The sequence below is a fragment of the Odontomachus brunneus genome, unplaced genomic scaffold, assembly GCF_010583005.1.
Source record: "Odontomachus brunneus isolate Ranch 3 - 2012 unplaced genomic scaffold, Obru_v1 Obru_scaffold_165, whole genome shotgun sequence".
Taxonomy (NCBI): domain Eukaryota; kingdom Metazoa; phylum Arthropoda; class Insecta; order Hymenoptera; family Formicidae; genus Odontomachus; species Odontomachus brunneus.
This window is the reverse complement of record NW_022639615.1, coordinates 339,732-361,634: the sequence shown is the minus strand read 5'-3', so window position 1 is coordinate 361,634 and position 21,903 is coordinate 339,732. Positions and strand designations below refer to the sequence as shown.

The 21,903-nt window shown below is 40.1% G+C and overlaps 2 protein-coding genes across 7 annotated transcripts in view; one reads left to right on the top strand and one right to left on the bottom strand.

Annotated features, from left to right (window-relative positions):
- The window catches only part of LOC116851055 (calcium/calmodulin-dependent 3',5'-cyclic nucleotide phosphodiesterase 1-like), a 92,093-nt gene that overhangs the window by 35,338 nt on the left and 34,852 nt on the right, over positions 1-21,903 (top strand). The gene's annotated exons all lie outside the window — the stretch shown is intronic.
- The window catches only part of LOC116851057 (alpha-glucosidase-like), a 48,289-nt gene that overhangs the window by 808 nt on the left and 25,578 nt on the right, over positions 1-21,903 (bottom strand). For 2 of the 5 annotated variants that reach the window (XM_032830083.1, XM_032830082.1), the window contains 7 exons: positions 13,430-13,585; positions 13,002-13,158; positions 10,992-11,329; positions 8,238-8,363; positions 3,189-3,596; positions 1,310-1,565; positions 316-511 (listed from right to left, as the gene is read on the bottom strand). In XM_032830083.1, coding sequence (XP_032685974.1) covers positions 316-511; positions 1,310-1,565; positions 3,189-3,596; positions 8,238-8,363; positions 10,992-11,329; positions 13,002-13,146 — 1,469 coding nt within the window. In that variant the 5' untranslated portion in view covers positions 13,147-13,158; positions 13,430-13,585. Of the gene's footprint in view, positions 1-315; positions 512-1,309; positions 1,566-3,188; positions 3,597-8,237; positions 8,364-10,991; positions 11,330-13,001; positions 13,159-13,429; positions 13,599-21,671; positions 21,678-21,903 lie in introns of all 5 variants that reach the window. The other 3 variants (XM_032830085.1, XM_032830084.1, XM_032830086.1) reach the window with 3 other exon arrangements.

Genomic DNA, 21,903 nt, shown 5'->3' with positions numbered 1-21,903 from the left:
GAATATATATAATTTTAATATATATATATAAATATATATAATGTATATTATGTATATTAAATATATATATATATTAAATATATATATATATATATATATATATATATATATAATGTATATTATATATATTATGTATATTAAATATATATTTATTATTTTACATATAAATATATTTATATAAATATATATTTCCGATAAATATATTTTCGCACTTTTTTAAGACGCGTGATTATCGAAAGATAAGCGCGCTTCTCTCTCTCTCTCTCTTCATCCCGTCTATGCACTGTACCCGTTTATACTTCACGACGTCTTTACCTAGCGAAACCAAACACATCGTCCTGCAATAATTTGGTAGTCAAGTTTCCTTGTTTTATTGCCGGCCACTTTCGTAGAGCAGAAACCGCCTGGTATAGAGCGTATTGGGAGTTGTTGCGTTCATTTTCTATGGCCAAATTGACGGTCTTATAATTCTCGTTGACTGGCAGCCACGTTTTCGGGTTCGTGGAGAATCCTAAAAATCATGGAACAAGTATATCTCACGTGTCTTTCAACAGGTCTTTCAGCAGAACTTTGTGGCGTTAAATCCCACTTACAATATTAACACATACTACGCGTATGGTAGAACGATTTCGCAAGCGCTTTGGTGAAACTTTCTTTTTTTCCTTCTTTCTTTTTCTTTTGTAAAGGCTACAAGTGACAAATCCAAATTGGCAGGTGATGGCATTGCAACACGAACGACAAGCAACCTGTTTTCCGGTTGTCCATTTTTTTTTGTCACCCGCTTTCTTCCCGAAATCTCAAAATCTGACACGCGACCCGGCCGACACGTCACGTTGATTCTTAACACGCGGCTCGTGACACGAGACAGACTGACGTTCAGGCGGCACATTTCGTCTGGCGCGAACCGGTTTCTATCATGACTGGTTATTTAATGGGGTTTGTCGCTATTTATCGACAGATTAATCAGTCCTCGGCGAAGGAAATACTTGAAATTTATTCGCGAATGTCATGATCGTTTTCAAGCAACATCCAGTTTCGTCGGTTTCAAAGTGCGTTCCGCGGCTGATAATAGTGCGCAATATTATTTGCCGAACGACACGACGTCGTTTCCAGAAAACGGTCGACATTTTAATTATTCTCCGTTCTCGTTGGCGGAAGTCGAACCGTCGAGTTGCCTCAGTGCCGTGAATGAACTCCGGGAATTTTCGCAATCGGTTCCTATGAGCGACCACCAGCTCGATTTATGTTTCGCCCGAGTTCGCTGGAAAGAGGCAACGCGACGATTCTAGAAGTTGTTTCGGCGACCTACCAGCCGAGGTGGTGTCGTCCCATTGGAACGGTGTCCTCACAGGATCCCGGGAAGCTGTCTGGTAATGATCTTTGCCAGCGTTGCAACCTTGCGGGTCTTTGGTGTCTTCCCATGAGATCCACGTATCCTCCATGCCAATCTCCTCGCCGTTGTAAGTCACACCCACGCCCGGTAGCAGCAGGGTCATCATAGTCACGGCTTGTGCTCGTTGCTCTCCGTAACGGCTCACTAATCTGGACTTATCGTGATTGCCGGCCTGCAAAATGATTCGGTACTTATCGGTACTTGGCGGTAAATATCCGGTAAATATCGCGGCAGCTACGCAAAGTTACATCGACGAGATCGTTAACGTGTTCGGCGTCACATATGTGTGACGCATCGATGACTTTCAAATTTAGTTCATCTTATTTAATATGTTTAATTTTACTAGGTTGATCCATACAGTAGAAAATAGTGATTTTTTTCATATTTTTCAAAAATTATTAATTTATAATAAGAAACAACGTAGCGAAAAATTCTGACAAAATACTTTAGGGTGTCTTAGATAAGTGCCTAAATTGCCGTTTCAATATTGACAATAGTTTAGAAAATGAATTTTTTTATAAAAAACAAATTTTAATTACTTGTTTATTTGTAGTAATTATGCAAAAAAATTTACGGTTGTCTGTTTTTTTTTTATATTTGTTTACATATTATAAGGACTTTATGAAAATAAAATACCGGTACTTAACATCAAGAAATTCATTAAAATAATTAAAAACTAAGTAGAAAAAGTGGGTCGCCGAGCGATGCCTATTACGCGGCTCTCCGCGAAAGATTTCCGCTATGACTCCTGCAGATCCTTAAAGAAGCACAGTTTGTTTGTTGTAGCTTGAAAATGGAAAACAGTGGCGAGTTTTTTCGCTGCATTATGCTTTTTTACTTCCGTAAACATTGTTAGAGTTTGGCAGGGATGTTTTGCCTCACCCATCATATTTACCCCGCATTGCCCCCTCCAATTATCGTCTGTTTTGCTCATTATAGAACTCCCTTAAGTTCCCATAAACTTGATTCTTTTAGAAGATGTAAAGAATCACTTGGAACGTTTTTTCGCCGGCAAAGTATAAAAGTTGTAGAAGAAGGGAATTATGAAATTACGTAAAAGATAAGAAAAAAAATCGTCGAACAGCATGGCGCGTATATTATTGATTTGAGTTGTTCTCAACAACAATAAAATATATTTTGTTTAAAAATATTTACGGATTTTGTTTAAAAAGAATTTACGGATCAAACCAACGTTTAACATGCTTATTATAGCGTTACATATGTGTACCACACGATATTTTTTTCGTATATCCTCATATAAACAAACCAAGACTGTTCATACAATTATATGAAAACCAATAATGTGACCTGTGGAGGGAGTTCCTCCAAAATAAATCGATATAAACGTGTTAGGTATAAAAGTAAAAGTCGAGATGGACATTCGTCTCGCACAACACAGTTGCTCGAAAATAGACCGCGAAACGTCGCCTTCATTCGGAGTGCCGAAATGTAAACGAGGCTACGTGCAGCGAGAAATAAAAATCCGCCGTAAACGGGGCTGAGAAAATACACGTTACGCGCGAGAAATGCCGTTTATCACCAGCATGATTTACGATTCTAGCCTCGTTTCCATTTCGGGCTCCATCCTCGTTTAAAGCTGGCGAGCCCGTCGATGGGCGATAATCGTCGGCGAGCCGACTACGAGGAAACACGGGCCGATTCGAGATGTCGCGCCCTTCTTTCGCGCTGATGAACGATTAGGATCTCGATTAGCTGGAAAGTGTCGCGGAGCCTAATCAGGCCGACACACAGCCGCGGGCGACCCCACCAGACTCGTTCCTCTCGCTAGACTTACCACCCAGTTAGCGGTTGCGCCCGCGGGCATATTCTGCATCCACCTATCGATCAGTGTTTTGAAGTCGGTTGCGGTCGAGTCCCGATTCGTGTCGGTGACCAAGCCGAAGTTGAAGGGGAAGTGCGCGCCGTACTGGTAATACTTCATCGTCATCGTCATGTTCGCGTACGCCTCGATCATCATGACCCTGTCGCCCGAGTATTCATCCAGCACCGCGCGCCAGCCTCGCACCATCTCGTAGGTGCGCGGCTGATCCTTGGTGTAGATTTTCTCCGTGTAGCCATAATCGTTGGGGTTTGGGTTGCCCGTGAGCGGCTCGTCCGGGAAGTCCGGGTGCTCGCACAAATGCGGCACCGCGTCCACTCGAAAGCCGTCCACCCCCTTGTCGAGCCAGAATCTCACGACGTCCTGGGGACAGCAGAAACAGAGCGAGTTGTGTATGCCTCAGCTAAAGCCTCGTTCCGAGCGGGATTAAATCGCTATGCCACGTGCCGCCGCGACAAAGCCGCTCGCTGGGAACAATGGCTCGCGCTCAAAGCATGAAGAGATCTCGGTTTTGTGTAAATTCAATTACCATTTTTGCGATACACGATGCGAAATTGAAGTCGCGCGAGATAGCTGAGAAAGAATGAGAGGGGGACTTCGTTATTAGTGAAACTCGATTTCGTTTGTTTTATACGCACGGAAATGTTGCTTGTTTCAAGTTATTCACAAGTTACTTGTGATTCTATAAGCTCATCATGAGCTCATCATAAGCTCATCATAAGCTCATCATGAACATCAAATTTGTTGAAAATGCACTCTGAATTCCAGTAAACGCGTAACATTTCGATCCAATTAAATATCCAATTAATATTAAATATCCAAAATGATTTTAAATTAGATATTAAATATCCAAAAGTATCCAATTAAAAGGACAATTCCGCTGCTTGCTGCGCAAAGTTGAATTCACTTTTTCCCTGATACACTTTTGTATTATAATATTTCTCACTGAGAGAAATTATTTGATAAAAAATTAACAAACGGATATTTCCGATCAAAATACCGATCAATTTTTATATCCAATCAGAATATCCGGTTAAATTGGATACTTCCGATCATAATGGCATTTCATCAGATAAATCGATCAAATAATTATGAACCGATATTTCTCATCGGATGGATCGGATACAAAAATTGACCGGTACTTTGATCGGAAATATCCGTTTGTTAATTTCTTATCGAATAATTTCTCTCAATGTTCTAAAAAGAATTACTTTTTTTTTTTAGCACATAATTATGAGCTTTTCCACAATTTACAATGAGTATATTTCCAAGACTGTCATCAAGAAAATATATTCTTTGTTCGAGATAGCCATTACTTTAAAGGAGGAAAGTCAACCGAATAATCACTTTTTTTTAGCAGCAGAGCGATATTTTTCTCTGTGTTTCAATTAACATTAGAAAGGCTTGTTTCTTTACCTCGTTTGCCTCATCTGGTATAATGAAATGTCAGCAGGAGACGATTCTCTCGGCATTTGAGCCAGACAGACAGTTAATGCGAATAATGCGAAATTAAATTTGAAAATTGATTTTGATTTGAATCGACATTCGATAATACTGAATGCGTGCAGACAGAGAGAACACCGTGCCGTACTTCCCTCTCATCCGACTTTTATGTCATGAATATAGCACGTTCTGGGAGAATTCCGCGATATAAGGAATTTAAGGGTATTGAAGCCGCGATAAGAAGAAGCACATCACCGTCGTGGAACAATCCCGCGGGTGTGAAGAGGAATCGCATAAAAGCTCGACGACGTCTCTGTTGTGAGGTACAGTTTGATCTGGAAATTTGATTACGTACCGTAAATGAAAAGAGAACCGGCGAGTCGCGTTCGTAATCACGGAACAAGAGGCACGGCAATGAAACGTTCCGTGCGCATCTCCTGCGACCTGGAGTTTCGCGAAGTTTTTCAGGCCAGCGCAAAAACGCCCGCGGATTGCCATCACGCGACGTTGCGAAGCGCCATTCGCTCACACGATAGTTCGTCCAATTTCGGATTTTATCGCGTGCACGGCCGTACTTTGCAACTTTAGATATTACGACCGAATATTCCGCCATTTCGCTGTTTCTCGAATTACTACTCGTGCGCGCGCGCGCGCTGGGACTTGATTGCGGAATATAAATTCCCGCGAGATCTTCGCGCAACGACCAGTCTCTCGCAGTGTAAGAAAAAGAAAACATGAAATTATGTTATTTAAGGTGCTGAAAACTTTACGGATAGAATACTGATATTTTTCTGCAAAATTTACGTCGCATTAGTTGTACAGAATTATAAATGCTTTTACGCAATAAGAGTACGTGCAAAAATAAATGGGAGCACTGTTCAATATGTGGCGAAAACGAGAAAAGAAATTTATAATGTAAAATCTCTAAAATTTATAATATAAAAAGGTCAGGTTAATATTTGCCTAATTCAAAAGTTCCACAACTCGTACATACCGAAAGTGTGAATGCTGTAAAAAAATGTTTAAAGAACATTGCTGTATCTTCGCATCTGAATCCAGAAGCTTAAAAATATCTGAAAAGTTTGCAGAAAGACAATACGTACGAGCTCTCCGCAGAACTTTTGTGAATATTTACACCAGCTGACAGCTCGAAATATCGATTCAAAAGTTTTTCATCGTTTCTCCCACGTATTGAGCAACGCTGCAATCCATCATTGCACGCATTTTCAGTGTTTGAAAACACTTGTAATTCTGTCTAAGCAGTAAAATTTGTAGGAAAAAGTCGGTGTTTTGTCGGTAGTCTTCAAGCACGCGGTCATCCCCTCAATCTTCCACGCGAGGACAGCATGAGAAGCTTGATTTAAGCGGTGAATCATTTATTTGAGAGTCGTTATTCCGGGTGGGCGAACTTCTGCTTGCTAAATTGATCGTAATTATCTCGCTTCACGCCCGCTGGACAGTCGTTATCGCGCGCGATCCGCGACGATCATTACCGATCATCGCACTTCCCGCCGACTCGTCGATGTGAGCGCACACGCACGACGATGCCGCGGAACGTCCCTCTGAAAGAGATTGGCAAATTACGCGTCCGCGCGCTGATGATGCTGCGGACGTAGTTTCATGCTCGCCGCGGCGCGCGACGGACTAATTGCATCCGCTTCAAACGGGACGGCGCGATCGCGCTGAGGACGCGAAAACACTTGCCCCCGTCATTTTGTTTCAGCGGCCGTTGATTCATCGCAGTGAGTTAATTACCATCGACGGACGTGGCGTTGCGCGACGTCGATCGTTTTCAATCGCGCGCGCAATCCTTCCCGCCACTCGAATTATTTTCACGAGTGAATTGCTATCTGGGAGCGCGCGGAAAAGGAGAGAAAAAAAGGGGAAACGTTTCCTTTCGCTGCGCGTTGCCACGGAAGATAGAAAAATCCGCCGGCAGTGGGAAAACTCGGCGCCGTTACGCGCGATGTGCACCAACGGCGGGATTTCTTCTCATCCTCGTGTGACACACCGAACGACAGTGTAATCCCGTCGTCTCTGCTTCGCCACGGTTATCCGAGGGCAATGAGATAACAAGATAATCCGATATCGCGCCTTCGATCGAGATTGGACGGACGTTTAATTACGACTTTTCTTTCTTTTCCATATGCGGCCGCGAGAGCCTTAACTCTTCCAACGGGGCATATGTTTTCGCCGCCATTAATGATAACTAATGATTATGAAACTACATTGAATAAACAGCTGCTTTGACATTCAGAATACATCACTCTGAGCTGAAAAAATTGTTATGCTGGCCCAGGAATTTTAAATGTCGCAGTTAAAATATATCACTGTTTTTTGTTTCTGTATAGGAAATTACCTGTGGCGCGTAGAATTTACAGCAGCAGCTGTGAATGTTCTAACAGTGCCTGTTAGCAAATTTAGGTGAAAGTCATATATTTGTTTGTCTGTCGTCGTTAGTCTTTTTTGTCACTTTTATAAATGACAACAATCACTTTTGTGAAAAATATGATTGGTTTTAATTTGAATGGACACTATAGAGAGGTTCTCTTGTTAAATTTCTCAAATCGTTCAGATAGAAAAATTCTATCTCTCTGTCATCTATATTGATCAAATACAATACATATACGATACATCATATTGCGATATAACATATGCGTGGTTTTTGGCAGACATTTATTCACTTTAGCTAATTTGTTGTATCTAGACAATTACTGCAAGGCCAATTTTTTAATGTATCACCATTGGGTGATTTAATTATTACCATTAGGACAAATATGTTCTCCCAAAAACCCCAATGAGACATCCCGACCCTACACTTTTGACACCAAATATTAAATTTAAAAAAATTTTTGCTAGAACTACATTATATTAATATATCTAGTGAAGTAAAAGTAAAAAAAAGTTGTACCCTTAAAAAAGAAAATTAGTAGCGAAAGGGTTAAATTTAAGTCACGCGATCCGACAATTCATGAATTCGTATCGCGGGCAAATGGTCAGACGGATAATTGCATGAGACTTACCTAGTCACCTACCGCACTGACAGGAAGATCTGAGTTTTAATGTCTTCCAGAGTAATCAGAGTGTCCAGAGTTATTAATGTTATTAATTTGCTAATTTTTTACTGGATAATTTCTCTCAATCCGTTTGTTAACCCTAGACTACTAATATCCACCTTCTCGATGAATATGTTGCAGAAACTATCCCTTCCGTTAAAATCGCCTCATTTATGCGGATTTGCGATTGCACATATTTTATATTTTCTTATTAATTCCCCTAGCAGTTTTACTCACTATTCCTTTCCCTCTTATTAATCCCTTGCTGTTCAACAGAAAGCTTCTTGAGACCGAATAACTGAAGAATGCCCGGCAAAAGGGCGAATATTAGCATTGAAGAAAGATATTAGTAGTCCGGAGTTAAAGTCTCAAAGTCTTAAAGTCTTCCCGATGCGGACGCGGAATCGCGTTCGTCGCACTGAGAAGTTCCGACCAAGCTGGAGACTGTCCAATTCGATGGCGGGCGAATCTAATCGCGGCCGTTTCATGAACATTGGTGACGTACCTGCATCGCGGTCACCACCTCCTCGTTGTTGAAGTTGAGGTCGGGTTGCTGCGGTGCGAACTGATGAAAATAATACGCTTGTCTCGCCTCGTGCCAGGTCCAAGCCGGTCCGCCGAACACGCTCACCTGTGCACGGGAATAATCATCTCGTCATTTCGATTATCCGGCTTATGCCTTTGGAGCTTAGCACACCTACAGACGTTTGGAAGCGCGTTGGAGCCGCTTACTGTTACGAAGAAATATTGCGAGGTCGCGACGGAGCGCTTTTGCAACGGGCTTGGGATGTCGACGCTGCATCTCCCGTTTCGTCGTATGTGTTTCGTTATTTCGCATTCCGCGACGAACGAAAGGCGCGCGTTAATCCGTAAGTGTTGCTACGTGTTGTCTACGTGACAGGGAATTTCGAAGCCGGCAAAATATTGCGAGCCACGTGGGCTTGTTGCAGCCACGCGGTGACGGATCGTCATTCAACTAGCGCCAAGCAATACAACGGAGTACATTTTTCAGATATTAAAGGCGTAATATATCCGCTCGACGAATATAAGAAGGAACAGATCCGTTCGACTTAACGGGACGAGTTCTTTTTTTTCTCTTTTTTCTCGCGGGGCTTCTCGGCTGATCGATCGGCCAACGAGAATTTCATCGTTACTGAAGGCGCTCGTGCTCGATTTGGTTAGGTTCAGTTCAATTTCTCTCTAAATCGTCGCTGTCGATGCTTATCGAAAGATGCCTCAAAGCGATCCATCATGTATACTGAGAGAAAAAAGTGTTTGATCTGACTAAAATTATAGTCATTTTTGGCCCCAAACTATATTTTTTAGCGAAATGGCAGTAGCAATATGCATACAGGATTATTAATACAGTAGAATTTAATTAAAAAAATGATTTCTCGATCAAAGTTTATACACAGGAAAAAATTCAGTTCGGATAATTGAATCGGGACGAGAAACTCGCTAGCGAAAAATGATATCTCCGTTACTATGACAGGAAACATTCGTCTGAGCATTCAGTAGCGTTAAGACCCGCTCGAGATAACTGAGAGTAATTGACCGATGAGCAGAAACATCCTACAGGAATTGTTCTGCTCGTACAAGTAAGACTCATTTAGTCCTACGAGTAAAGAAAATTCAGTTACACTGATGGAGTTGTTTTATCCGTGTGAAAATTATTTTTCTACGCGATTACATACTGAGAAAAAGAAGCAGTTAGACTGACAAAATCAACTGCCTTCAAAGAAACATCGTATCTATTGAAATTAGTGTGTTAATGCAGCGATAAGTTGCGTGTATATATAGCCGGCCAAATCATCGAATCACTCGATGATTCTCATCACACAACAACTATGTATTAGATGCGTAAACTAATTCTTTTACATTTAAGCAATCATAACTTCGTTCAACATTCAAATATGTTCCCGTTATTTAGTAGGTTTTGGAGTGCGAACCTTAACTCTTTAGAACACTAGTAGAGTGGTTCTAAACGTTTTCCCTGAATGGTCACTGATACAACAGTTATACCGGTTGATATCTCTTATCAACAATTTTTTTTGTCTCAAAAATGATACTAAAATATCTCTAAAGACTATTTTAAGTTCAAAGGAAAAAACTCATTTGTCATATCCTAGGAGTCTTGCCCTATAAAGAAGGTTAAAGTTTAAAATTAAACTTTAAACTTAAAATAACTTGGCGAAACTGACAACATAACTTCATAAAACAGCATCGAACACGATGCAGTCAAGCAGTATATCAGACATAACATTTCATTTGCTTTCCAATTGGAAAATATGCTGCTGAGACTGCAAATATGATTTGCTCTTTGGGGGAGAGGTTCTCCCTCATGCGGCTTATTCAGCGGATCTAATCGGATTACCATCTATTTCGACCGCTGCAACACCACCTAGCTGATATACACTTTAAAAGCGTGGAAGAGGTCCGAAAATGCATCGACTCGATTCCATCGACTCGAGAAGCTACCGTCTTTTTTTCGAGAGGAGATTTATCCGATAGACGGAGAAAAGTATCAGGAAATGAATATTTCGAGCACCGACACGTTTATTATTTTTTCGTAAATAAAGACTCGCTTTCTTCGGAAAAAGCGCCGCATTAATTTGCGTGTCTAATCACTCGTTTAATTGACTAAATATTTGCTCGATTATTACGAGTTTTTGAGCAAAGTCTCATTAACTCAACCACTCTGTTTTTTCAGGGCAGTGACAAATATCAAACGTTTTTTCTCAGAAACAATTAATTACTTTGCAATTTTATGCAATCGCATTTCACGCCTCTCATTACCTACCGAGATTCTCGGATGAGTCTTCTTTGGACGTATAATCCGAATCGCGCACTGTACTAAGATCGCTGGTGCATTCTCGGAGATAACACAACGCGAATCGCTTCGTTCTCGGCAATAGCGAACGAGCGTTCGTGCTCGCGATACGACAACCATCCGCTTAAACGCATCCCTTGACGTCGAGCAACCAGAAAGCTATTTCTCCGTCACGTTCGGAGCTCAGCCGCGAGATAGTGGATTAATAATAATTAAGAGCCGACTTAATCGCGCGCGTTTCGTCGTCTGGGGAGAGAGAGAGAGAGAGAGAGAGAGAGAGAGAGAGAGAAAGAGAAAGAGAAAGGATACTTGAAATTCGGGTAGCAGCTCGCGTGATTCGCTCCAGGGGTTCGGATTAATTCGGTGACCTTAACGACGAGTCTCCTCGGACCGTTTCGCGCGTCGCCACGGGGAACGGACGACTCTTACCCAATTATTCGGTACCGTGACCGTTCCGTTGGCTAGCACCTTGCCTTTATGCCACACGTAATAATCCGTGTAGGGTTCGATGCCGCGCAAGCTTTTCTGGAACCACTCGTGCTGGTCGGACGAATGGTTAGGCACGAAATCCATAATGACTTTGAGGGAGTGCTCGTGCGCGGTCTTCGTGAGCGCCTCGAAGTCAGCCATGGTGCCGTATATAGGGTCGACGTCGGTGAAGTCGGAGATGTCATAGCCGAAATCAACCATCGGGCTTGGGTAGATAGGAGAGAGCCAGAAGGCTTCGACGCCCGACGCGACCAGGTGCGGTAGCTTACTCTCGATACCTAGGAGAGGTCGTTCTTTGAGAATCGTTTCTACCGTTTCAGACCCTCCCAGGGATCAATTAGGTCGCTGGGCCGTGTCGCCCGGCCCCGACTCTACGTTCACTGGTTTCTCTTAAATCGAAGATAAATTGCCGGACTATTTCGTGCCGTGTCGAGTCTAAAGATATTGCCGTGTTCGATTCCTTCGAAGGAAAATCAACGTCTCCCCACAACGGAAAAATTTATTGTCGAAATTAAAGTCGAAAGGTCTCAATCCATTCAATCAGTCTCAATCATTAAAGACTTGTCTAAGGGAGTAAACTCATTAATCCTTTGAGCCATACATTTTATTTCTCGATAAAGCTTCTTTAAATCTGACGTTTCGGGGTCGCTAATTATAACTAAAAAAGTTAGAATTTGAAATAGCGGGTCCAATATGATGACCATCAAGTTTTTAAAACTAACAAACTCGCTCTTAACATTTGCTGGAAATAACGACGACATTTCCTCGATATGAAAGAGATATTTACGTTTTTAGAAGAAACTTGCAGCAAACATTATCAATATTTTAACAGTTTATTGTAAAAAAATAGATACAGAAAATTTTGAAAAAAATAAATAAAATACTGTTAATTGTTCTTAATAAATTCTTAATGTCTTAATGTGTCGATTCCTAATAGTTAGCTTTAAAATGATTTTTGTCTGAGAAAATTTTTTCTCTATTTTTTTATTTTTACTTGCTATAATAATTTAATAGTGAAACATTTAAATTATTAATAAAGCAAATAAGACGATCTCAAAGATGCATTTATCAATTTAATAAAACCAATAGATGTACAATGGCTTATATTTATTTAAATTCAAACGTTTCGGTCCCGTTTTGGACCCTCTTCAGTGAAAAAAAATACATAAAAAACGCAGTTTCTTCTCGTTTTAAGAGATGTGCATGAAACTGCGTTTTTATGTATTTTTTCACTAAAGAAAGTCCAAAACGGGGCAGAAACGTCTGAATTTAAATAAATATAAGCCATTGTACATCTATTTGTTTGATTAAATCGATAAGTGCGCTTTTGAAATCGGCTGTTGGCTCTTATTTGCCTTATTAATTGTTTATTTTGATTCGCGTCAAGAGCCTTTAATTTGTTTAATGATTTAAATTTCTTACTTATCTTTACTTCTTTATCTTTAGTACATTTATAAGAGTAACAATATAATCGACTAAGTTTACCGATAAGTTAGTTAAAATCATTAAAAATAGACCGCATCTTATTATGGCTCACAAAGAGTTGAAAGAGTAAACTTATTGCGAGCTCGTCTGCAATACGCGGAGTAAGCTTGGTGTGAGTATTGAAGTAAGAAATAAAAATCATTTATTTCGCTTACGCGCTCCTCTGCTCTTAAGTGAGAGAAATATTTCCGGTGTAAGGAGGTTAGAGTGTAGAGAAGCCCCGTGAGTAAAATAAATTCTTTTTATTTCAACTTTTACGCTTATCCCGCGTAATCTAGACGAGCCTTTAACAAACCGATAATCGCAACGATAAAGTAGCCCGTAAATTGACGAGTTCGCCATTGTTAGCCTTCAGAATATCATTATCGTATTGGCCGGAGCGATATATTTTTACGGTAATTGCGCCGCGCACCATTGTCGTCGAAATTCCGATAGTTCCAAGGGATTGTAATTGCTAGAACATACCATTGACATCTCCCACGCCGTCTCCGTCGCTATCCTTGAAGCTTCTAGGGTAAATCTGGTAAAGGGACATCGACTGCCACCACTTTTCGCCATGCCCGAAGCTGGACAATAGTAATATCGCGAACAGCGTTGTTATCCCCTTCATGCTTGCCGCGTCCTAAACATGTACGGTAATTTCATATTATTTCATTATCTACACACGTTATAATGCGTATTGCGTGTCAACGCAAAATATGTTACAGACACTGCACAATGATTTTAAAGACGCTTTCCAAGAACCATAAGTGGATGATCGAGAATTTTTCAAGCGTTTTAGAGAGGCAGAATAATGCGAATATCGTTACAGAATAATTAGATTCAAATGATAATACAATCTTGTATATTCAATATAGAATTTAGGAATATATAGTATAGAATTTCAGACTCACAGAACTCGCGCGTTTCTCCGATAGTCCTCGCAATCACACCTTCTAGTCGTCACAGAACACGAACGCGAGAACTAGACTCGAATGATCACGACGGGACGCCGCGAACTAAGTGAGAGAGTAACTTTCTCACCTTTTCGCGCAAAGAACTCCGACTGACTGGAATTACAAACTTGTTAACGTAATTATAAATAGTTTGCAGCAGTCTCTCGGTAACCTTGTGATAACATGTGTTATTATAACGCAACCTTATGCACGTGTTTGCAGTGTAAATAATTATGTAAGAATATGTGTTCAACAGAAACACGACTTTTTACAAAGTGCCATCTCGCTCCAAGAGAAAAACAAGATCCACCGTGCAATGCAAATAATTATATAATAAGAACTCGGTGAAAAAATACAACTGTACTTTCGAAATATCGCTTCGTCGTGCAGAGAGAGAAGAAAGCAGTTGGGTCGACAAGATCACCCGTCTTCAAAAAAATATTGTGTCTTTTGAACAAATTGCGCGTTAGTGCGTTGTTAAATTGCGTCATTATGGTTACTGACCAATCGTAATCGTTGAATAAATTAATAATTCTTATCGCAGCAACGATGAACGCAATAATTTGTTCAATCGAATTGAACATTTGCTTAAACGAACAAAGCAAGCGAATTTTGTTCGTTCAAACGAAATCTCAACCACCTTTTTTTCTCAGGATAGAAGCAATATTTTCGCGCCATTGTCCCAGTGGGCGTTAAAAAACTGCGAAATTAAAATATATTTTCACGCTGTTACGAGGTACCTGTCGACGAGCTTTTTTCTATTTAACTCTTCAACCCTCTAAAAAAGTGAACTAAATCGCACAAAGCACTTCATGTAATCGTAAGATTTGATGACGCACAAATTGAAATCGTAAAATGTCTCGATAACAGGAAGAAATTCTTTTCAAGCTTGTGTCAGGCTTTTGTCCGTTACGTCGGCACAAAATTAACAGAATGCCATGGTGGCCGGTGAATTATGAACTCTTTCTACGAATTTACGCACTCACGCACTCGCAGTTTACGTTGGTCCAAGTGCTTACTTCCGGACTAATGGAGGCCGTTCGGACACCTGCTGTAAGATCTACTGTCGTAGAGTAAACTCATCTTTCCTCTTTTATAGCCGCATTATGTAATTTCGTCCGGTTCTATATGCGCACGTCCCTCTCGTGTGTGGAGCACACACATTACATATTTCGTTGTATCAGTCTGATACGTATCTTGGACACAACTTCCGTTATTTATCACGTCTGAGATAAACATCGTGAAAATTGCAAGATCTATGACAATAATTTTCGATGCGACGCAACGCTTTTGTGTTCTCCATTTCGGATTTCGCGTCAAATATTCACTGCGAAACACTTTCCCCGCGAGATCCGGTGTCAGTTTCCCTCTGATAGAATCGTCTCTCCCACAAATTCGTTAAAAATTTACTACTAAAGTTTCATACATTTTCAGAGACGTACAGTCTGTCGGTCGTTCTCGGGTCGTTGTCTAAAATGTCATCCATAACGTTTAAAATACTAAAAAATTTATGAGTATTTATAAGTAATTTCTCAATTGATAAGTGATTTATAAGTAATTTGTAATTATTTATATTATTTTTATAAATAATTATAATTATAATTATAATATTTATAAATGATTTCTAAATATTATCTTCATATAAATAGAGGGAAAAAATGCAGTTGGATCAAAATTGACAGTTAACTGTCTTCAAAGAAATATCCTTTGACCTAAATATTCTTTAATAGAAATCTTTGAAACTTTGAAAGGAATATTCTTTATCTATTGAACAAAAAATTACGCGTTAGTACAACTATAAGCTGCTTCGCAGTAACAATATAATTCGTTCAATCGACTGAACCTTTGCTTGAACGAATTTCGTCCAAGCAAAAAATGTTTCAACCGCTTTTTTCTCAGTGTAGAGAATTTTCCCCGAGAAGCGGCGATTGTCAAACACCGATCCGCATATAAGAGGCTCCCTATTTTCCGGTAAAATTAGACTCGCACTTATTGACAACTGGTATCATACACGCAAAAAAAATTTCAGTTGATGCAACCAAATAGGAAACAACTGAAAATTAGGTGATCCGAAGCGATATCTCTGTTAAGAAAACTAATATTTCTGTTGTCGAAAATATTCGTCTAAACATTCAACGATATTAGAACTCGGTTGAGACAACTGAGAATAATTGACTATAGAGAAGCCTCATAAAGGAATTTTTCCGTTCCTACAGCCGAGTTTTCGTCTGATCTCTGAGCAACTGAAAATTCGGTAGCATCAACAGAATTGTTTTTTCCGTGTACTGATATTGATTCGCTGTCTATTTCGACATCGGCAAATCTGACATCAATTTGAACGTTACGTAACACAACGTAAAGTAAATTTGCTTTAGAGCAAAACAAATCTAGTGCACAAATGTGTGTATGTGTATGGATATGGGTGCGTGGGTGTGTTGTGTGTGTATGTGCTGTTTGGAGATGCTCCCTTTATATATCTTGTACAGATTCAGCCACATTTATTATCGAAATAAGATAGACGAGAAAAATCTCGTTCCAAATTATTTCCTAAATCGTATGTCACCGTGAGTCGCAAGATTGCGCGCGAACAACACGTCTTTATTTGCTGAAATATCTCTCGAAATATGGAAGAATGCCATTGGTGCGATGAAACGCGAGATTATGTCAAACATCAAAGTGAAGATGGTACTCGACAAGTTTCGAGCGCTCACAAAACGGATTATTTCCATTTTCCACGTTGAAACGCGATGTGCTGACACACCGTACACGAGAAAAAAAAGAAAAAAACCGGGAAAAACCAGTTTTAGCAATGTATCAGTTTCGTATCGCGAAATTTAATCACTAATCGAATAATCGAGGAGAGAGAGCGCGTTACACGAGCAATTATCACGTTATTAAGATAATTATATCATGCATGATGAGAAATTTGAGATGAATGTAGATTTGAAATTGATACATATATCTATAGGCAGATTAATATTTAATTTAGAAAATGATATCACGATGTGTGAAAACGATGTTGAGATGTGCTTAATTAAATATCGTCGTCTCCTCAGAACGTTATTCCGCATGTGGTGCAATTAAAATACTGTGAATTAATATTCCACATACTTGCGGTCTTTTCTCGCTCGTGTGACTTCGATCTGTTCGGAATTTTACAATTACATTGTGTCGAAACACACGTGACATTGATGTCCTCGTATTTTTTCCAGTTCACTAATTCGCAGAAGCGTCAGTAACAAAAGAAGAAAAGACCTTTTAATTAATATTTTATGTACTCACGATTCTTTGTCTCTCTTTTGAGGGATATAAACTCATGCAAAATGTAAATTAAAGCCCCCTCTTCAACGCAACGCCGTGTTTATTTAGCTTCGCACGAATATTTTTCAAGCTTCAGCGGTTTTGCGTGTGCTCCGTTTAAAGTTATTACGTTTGGAAATCGCGCTATATATTTTTGCGATTACATTCGTCATTTTCATCGATAATATCGGGGATCCTTGCTGCTATTCATCAAATAGAAGCCGGAAACGTAACGTGCGTTCGTGCAGGAGAGAAAGAGAAAGAAGGAGAGAGAAAATGGAGATCTCTTTGTCGTCTACTGCGCGCTACGGGCGCTAGAGTGGAGTTTCAAACAAAAATTTAATCTCGAGCGACCTAAAAGCATTAGCGCGATTGCGCGGTGTTTCATGCAGAGAGCGCGGAGAGTGTGTTCCGAGAAGCACACTTCGTTAAATACGAATAAATAGATTAAAAATGCGCCGCGCTGTATCATACGCCGCGGCGCGACGTATTAAACGGATAATGAGACAGACGAATGACGAGACTGATTAACAAAAGGAAGGAACTATGCAGATGAGCTGGGAAAAAGAAACGCGTTTCGAATTTCGGATTTCAATCACGATGGTTGCACGAGGGAAAATTTTCATCTTCCGATGAGCGAGTTTTGCATTTCCCTTGTTTTTTTTTTTTTTTAACGATGCACCGGAAAGCACATGAACATCTCGCAATTCTCGTATTTTCCGCAGATTGAACAATACGCAACTGACTGAGTTTACATAAAAAAGGAGCGCGTATTTTCATTTGCCTATGCGCTCCTCCCTTTTTCTCTTTCCTGTTTTTTTCAATAACAAGCCTGCGAGAATGAATGCACATGACACACGTTGCCAAATAGATATTGCGCGATTGCGCGAGAATTCGCGGCGAATGGCTTATCCGGCGAGACACTTGTTCCGGACGGTCGTCTGTTAGAAAACGGCGTTAATTAAGAGTTCTGCATTATTCAGAGATGCAAATCGCGCGGAATCAGCTTTACACGGGACGTGCGCGCACGACCAAATTTCAGCCACCGCGGTAAACGCATAATCTCGCGCGCGTTCGCTTTTGCACCTGGCGACGACGATCGGAAATCAATTCATTTCCCAAATGAACTTTTGTTCACAATATTGCCGGGAAACAGATTTTTCTATAGAAAAATTGCATTTTTAAGTTCCCTTAGATTTAGGATATTTTAAGCTACATATCGGCCTAATTAGAAAACCTTTTAACTCTATTTTTGGACAAAATTGAGATAAATTGAGATTATATCGTGCGATTTGTCTTATTAAGACATCGAAAATATAAAGATGGCCCGATTTCATATATTTTAAAAAGTAAATTTTGGTCTTTTCATAATATTGTTCTTTCAACCGCCGGCAAAACGCATAATCTCGCGCTTTTGCGTCCAGCGACGACGATTAGAAATCAGATTTCGCGAATGGCGGCTAAATTTAGTGCTCGCGCGCGCCAACTATAATCTCGACGGGTTGAGCGAGTTAACTCTTCCGCTTGCACACGGAAGGAAAGAAAAACGAGACAGCGAAACGCGGGCAGAGAGCGCGCCGGGCGAACGAACTGCATTCGAGTTATAAGGTCTTTGTCCAGAGTCGAAGTATTCCGCGTCAGGAAGCTCTCCACGGCCACGATAATCAATAATCCAGGTGTGTGCACCTTCGGCTTATATGTATACGTGCTTGCCGCCGGCACGCTCTAAATCGCGCGCCCGGCCGATTTCGCTTCAGTTTTATGCGTTCGTGGCGTTGAATGAGATTCGTCGTGTTTTCGGTTTTCAGTCCTGGGCGACTTCAATTAGATTTCACCATGTTCTCTCGGCCGAGCTTGCAAAGTGGACGTCTCCGTGCAAGATCGGGAAATTCGCAATTTGGAAATATTTCGACTGTGTTTCACGCGACTGCATTTCGTGAAACACACTCGCGAACATTGAATAAAATCTCTCGGATTTGAAAGAACTTCGCTTTAAGATCACAAAGATATATTCTTCGAACCATGCATCTTATTTCTCAGTGAAGTTTCGTCAAACTTGGAATATTGAGGAATTTTAGGCTCGCTGAATTTCAAGTAAAAAAATTTAAATTTTACTGAGTAAACCGAGTAAACAATACTCAGTTTAAATAAAAAGAATCTTGATTTATATAAATATGCTAATGGTACTCACTTAATAAATTTTTAAATATTTGTTTCTTAGTATAGATGACCAAAACTGTATGGAACTATCCTCCCAATACTAATATACGAATGTGTCAATCCTGGCGAAAATGAAAGAGCAAGAAAAAGTATCAAATGTGTAATAGCACTTTTTCTCTTTTGTTCTGAAGAATTTCGAAACCCTTCTCTACACAAGAAAGAATTTAAAGTGTTGTTAGACATCATTTTCATCAGGGAAGTAATTAGACAACGATGCACGAACTTATGGATCAATCCAATAAATATATTATCAGTGGCGAATGAATATTTTACGTTTTATCGACATTTTCTGTCTCTCAGTATAATTAAAAGTTATTCAATTAAAAACAAGTCGCTGAACGTAGCTCGACCTTGTATGCGCGTCTCGACATTTTGAGACGCGAATTCTGATTTGACGGACACGCGAATTTTCGCTCGCTGCCAGATCGCCAAGCACTAATTTATTTAATGACGGTCGATATCGCACGAACTGTCCCTCCTTCGGGTCCGCTTTGGGCATTTTTCACGGACGGTAGATAGGGCCGTGGGTAGAGCCGTGCCTTATCGCCTTTATCTCACTACGTGAATTAAGAGTTTCCTGCATCCCACGACCGATAAGCGGCATTATCGCCCAGTACATCTGCCTATTATCAATGTTTTCGACGAAATTGGGTCTTCGCACGGCCAATACCTCGAACAACATCGAAATAGTTTTCATTAGACGTGAGTTATCAGATGCGCGCACATGCAGGTTTTTGTGCGATAACACGAATTTCTGAATTTTGTATTGCATTTCTCGGAAAGTCTCCTGCGCGAGAGACGAGACGATTTTAAGCTCACAATACATCTCCGACACACACACACATACACCTCTCTCTTCAACGTATGAAAATCGAATGGTCGGAAAGACCCTTTTCACCTTTCCTGTCACGCAAGAAAGTTATGTCGAAACGAGATAAGCTCTCCCGGAGAGAGCTTTGCATTTTCGATCTTTTGACGCGGTGCAACGTATTCCTTCCAGCGGGGGGAAATAACTTCCGCGTCAAACATTGGATATTGACCCAATCTATCAGCGTTTCAATATCAGATCGGCAATATCATTAGCGATCTGATATCGAGTATAGACAATTATGTCCGAAATAGCTTGACAATTCGTGACTATTGCAACGAGCCAACGCGCTGAATAATCCGCACTGCAAAAAAGATGATTGGTTGATGAAACCAAAATCTGGTTAAAATGGAATCAACCAAATATTTGGTAATTACAACAAAAAAATTTTTACTTACTTTCTCAGTAATATATTTATTTTGTTATTAAGTAAATCAAAATAGCGGCAATTAAATTTTTTGATTGTGATTATCATACATTTGTTTGATCTTATTTTAACCAAATTTTAGTTTCAACGACCAAATCTTTTTTCTGTATGTCGTTAAAAAAGTGGTCTTGCAGTCGTAGCGAGAATTGTCTAGAAATTAGCTGAAATCGACAAATGACTAGCGCGATATCGCATATATTTAGTCAGCACAGTACCAAATTTTCGTTTCGGCAACAAAATCCTTTTTTCAGTGCACTAATTGTGAAATTTAGCAAAAAGTTTCTCTGTGGCACTTTTAATCTAGATTACAGCCTCAGTCACATTTATTATCAAAATTGACTACGGTGGATAGAGAACGAGAGCCACAAATGAACGTATAATTCTTACATACGCCTAAATTTGTTTGCAATTATTGCAGCAAGTATTGCTGCCGCTGTAAATTCTGCGCGCTACGAACAATTTTTTCTGTGAATTTCACCTGTGACATTTAGAATTCGGACTGTACCAGCAAAATTTTTTTTTACCTTTCCCTTTTTTTACCTTTTTTTTATCTTTTTCTAACTCCGACGCGCGCGTTAATTGATGTCGTTCTCTTTTATTATGCGCGCTCTGTGTTTGCCGCTCGAATAATTATATATATTACGCTTATCGCGCACGCGCATTATTAAATATAGTAAATAAACAAAGTTATTTTGTGGGTCGCCAATGTGTTTTCATCGCACGTGTATACATGTCCCGCTCTCGCAGAATAAATTGATTCGCACTACGCGCGTGATAATAAACAGCCATTAAGTTAATTGAAACTTTACATTGTATGTTGAAATTAATTATTCCCACCGGCACGTGTACGGTTTTTCGTGCCCCGCCTGTAGTCGCGGATATCGTTTCTCGCGTATATTTACATCGTGAGAATTTTCAGAGAAAATATACTTTGTCGTCGTTTTCTTTCTTAACGAGAAAAAGATAATACTAATTCTCCTTTCCATCGAAATGATCGGAATTTACGAGCTTATATGCAGAGCCGCGTAACGACATGTTTAGAGCCATTTATAATCCAATCGACCCAATGGAATTCATTATTTTATATTCATAAAAAGGAGAAATCGACCTTCCCCTCCGTGTCCCAAAGGTGAATAATATACCAATATTGACTTCGTAACTTGGCTGGTATAAAAAAAGCATCATCATACTTATATATATATATATATATATATATATAGAGAGAGAGAGAGAGAGAGAGAGAGAGAGAGAGAGAATTGTGTTTGAGCGAGAATATTTCGCCCAGGGTCGCAGAGGGGAAAAATGACCAGAAATAAAAGTTTTCGGGGAGAGATGGTGTGCGGGTTCGCCGCTAAATTAAGAGTTCAGCAACACAGAGCTTTCACGATCGGCTCGTGCCAACAACAGGTAACAGTGGGATCCTTCGCGCACTTCATCATTGATCGCATAATATCAGCTCGAGTCTTGAAATTACGCGCACATCATGGGAAAAACGATGGATCGTGCAAGGATTTCCATGCGAAATATTTCAAACAAAACACGTGCAAAACTTTGCACTTTAACACGATAAAAACTTTCTCTCTCTCTCTCTCTCTCTCTCTCTCTCTCTCTCTCTCT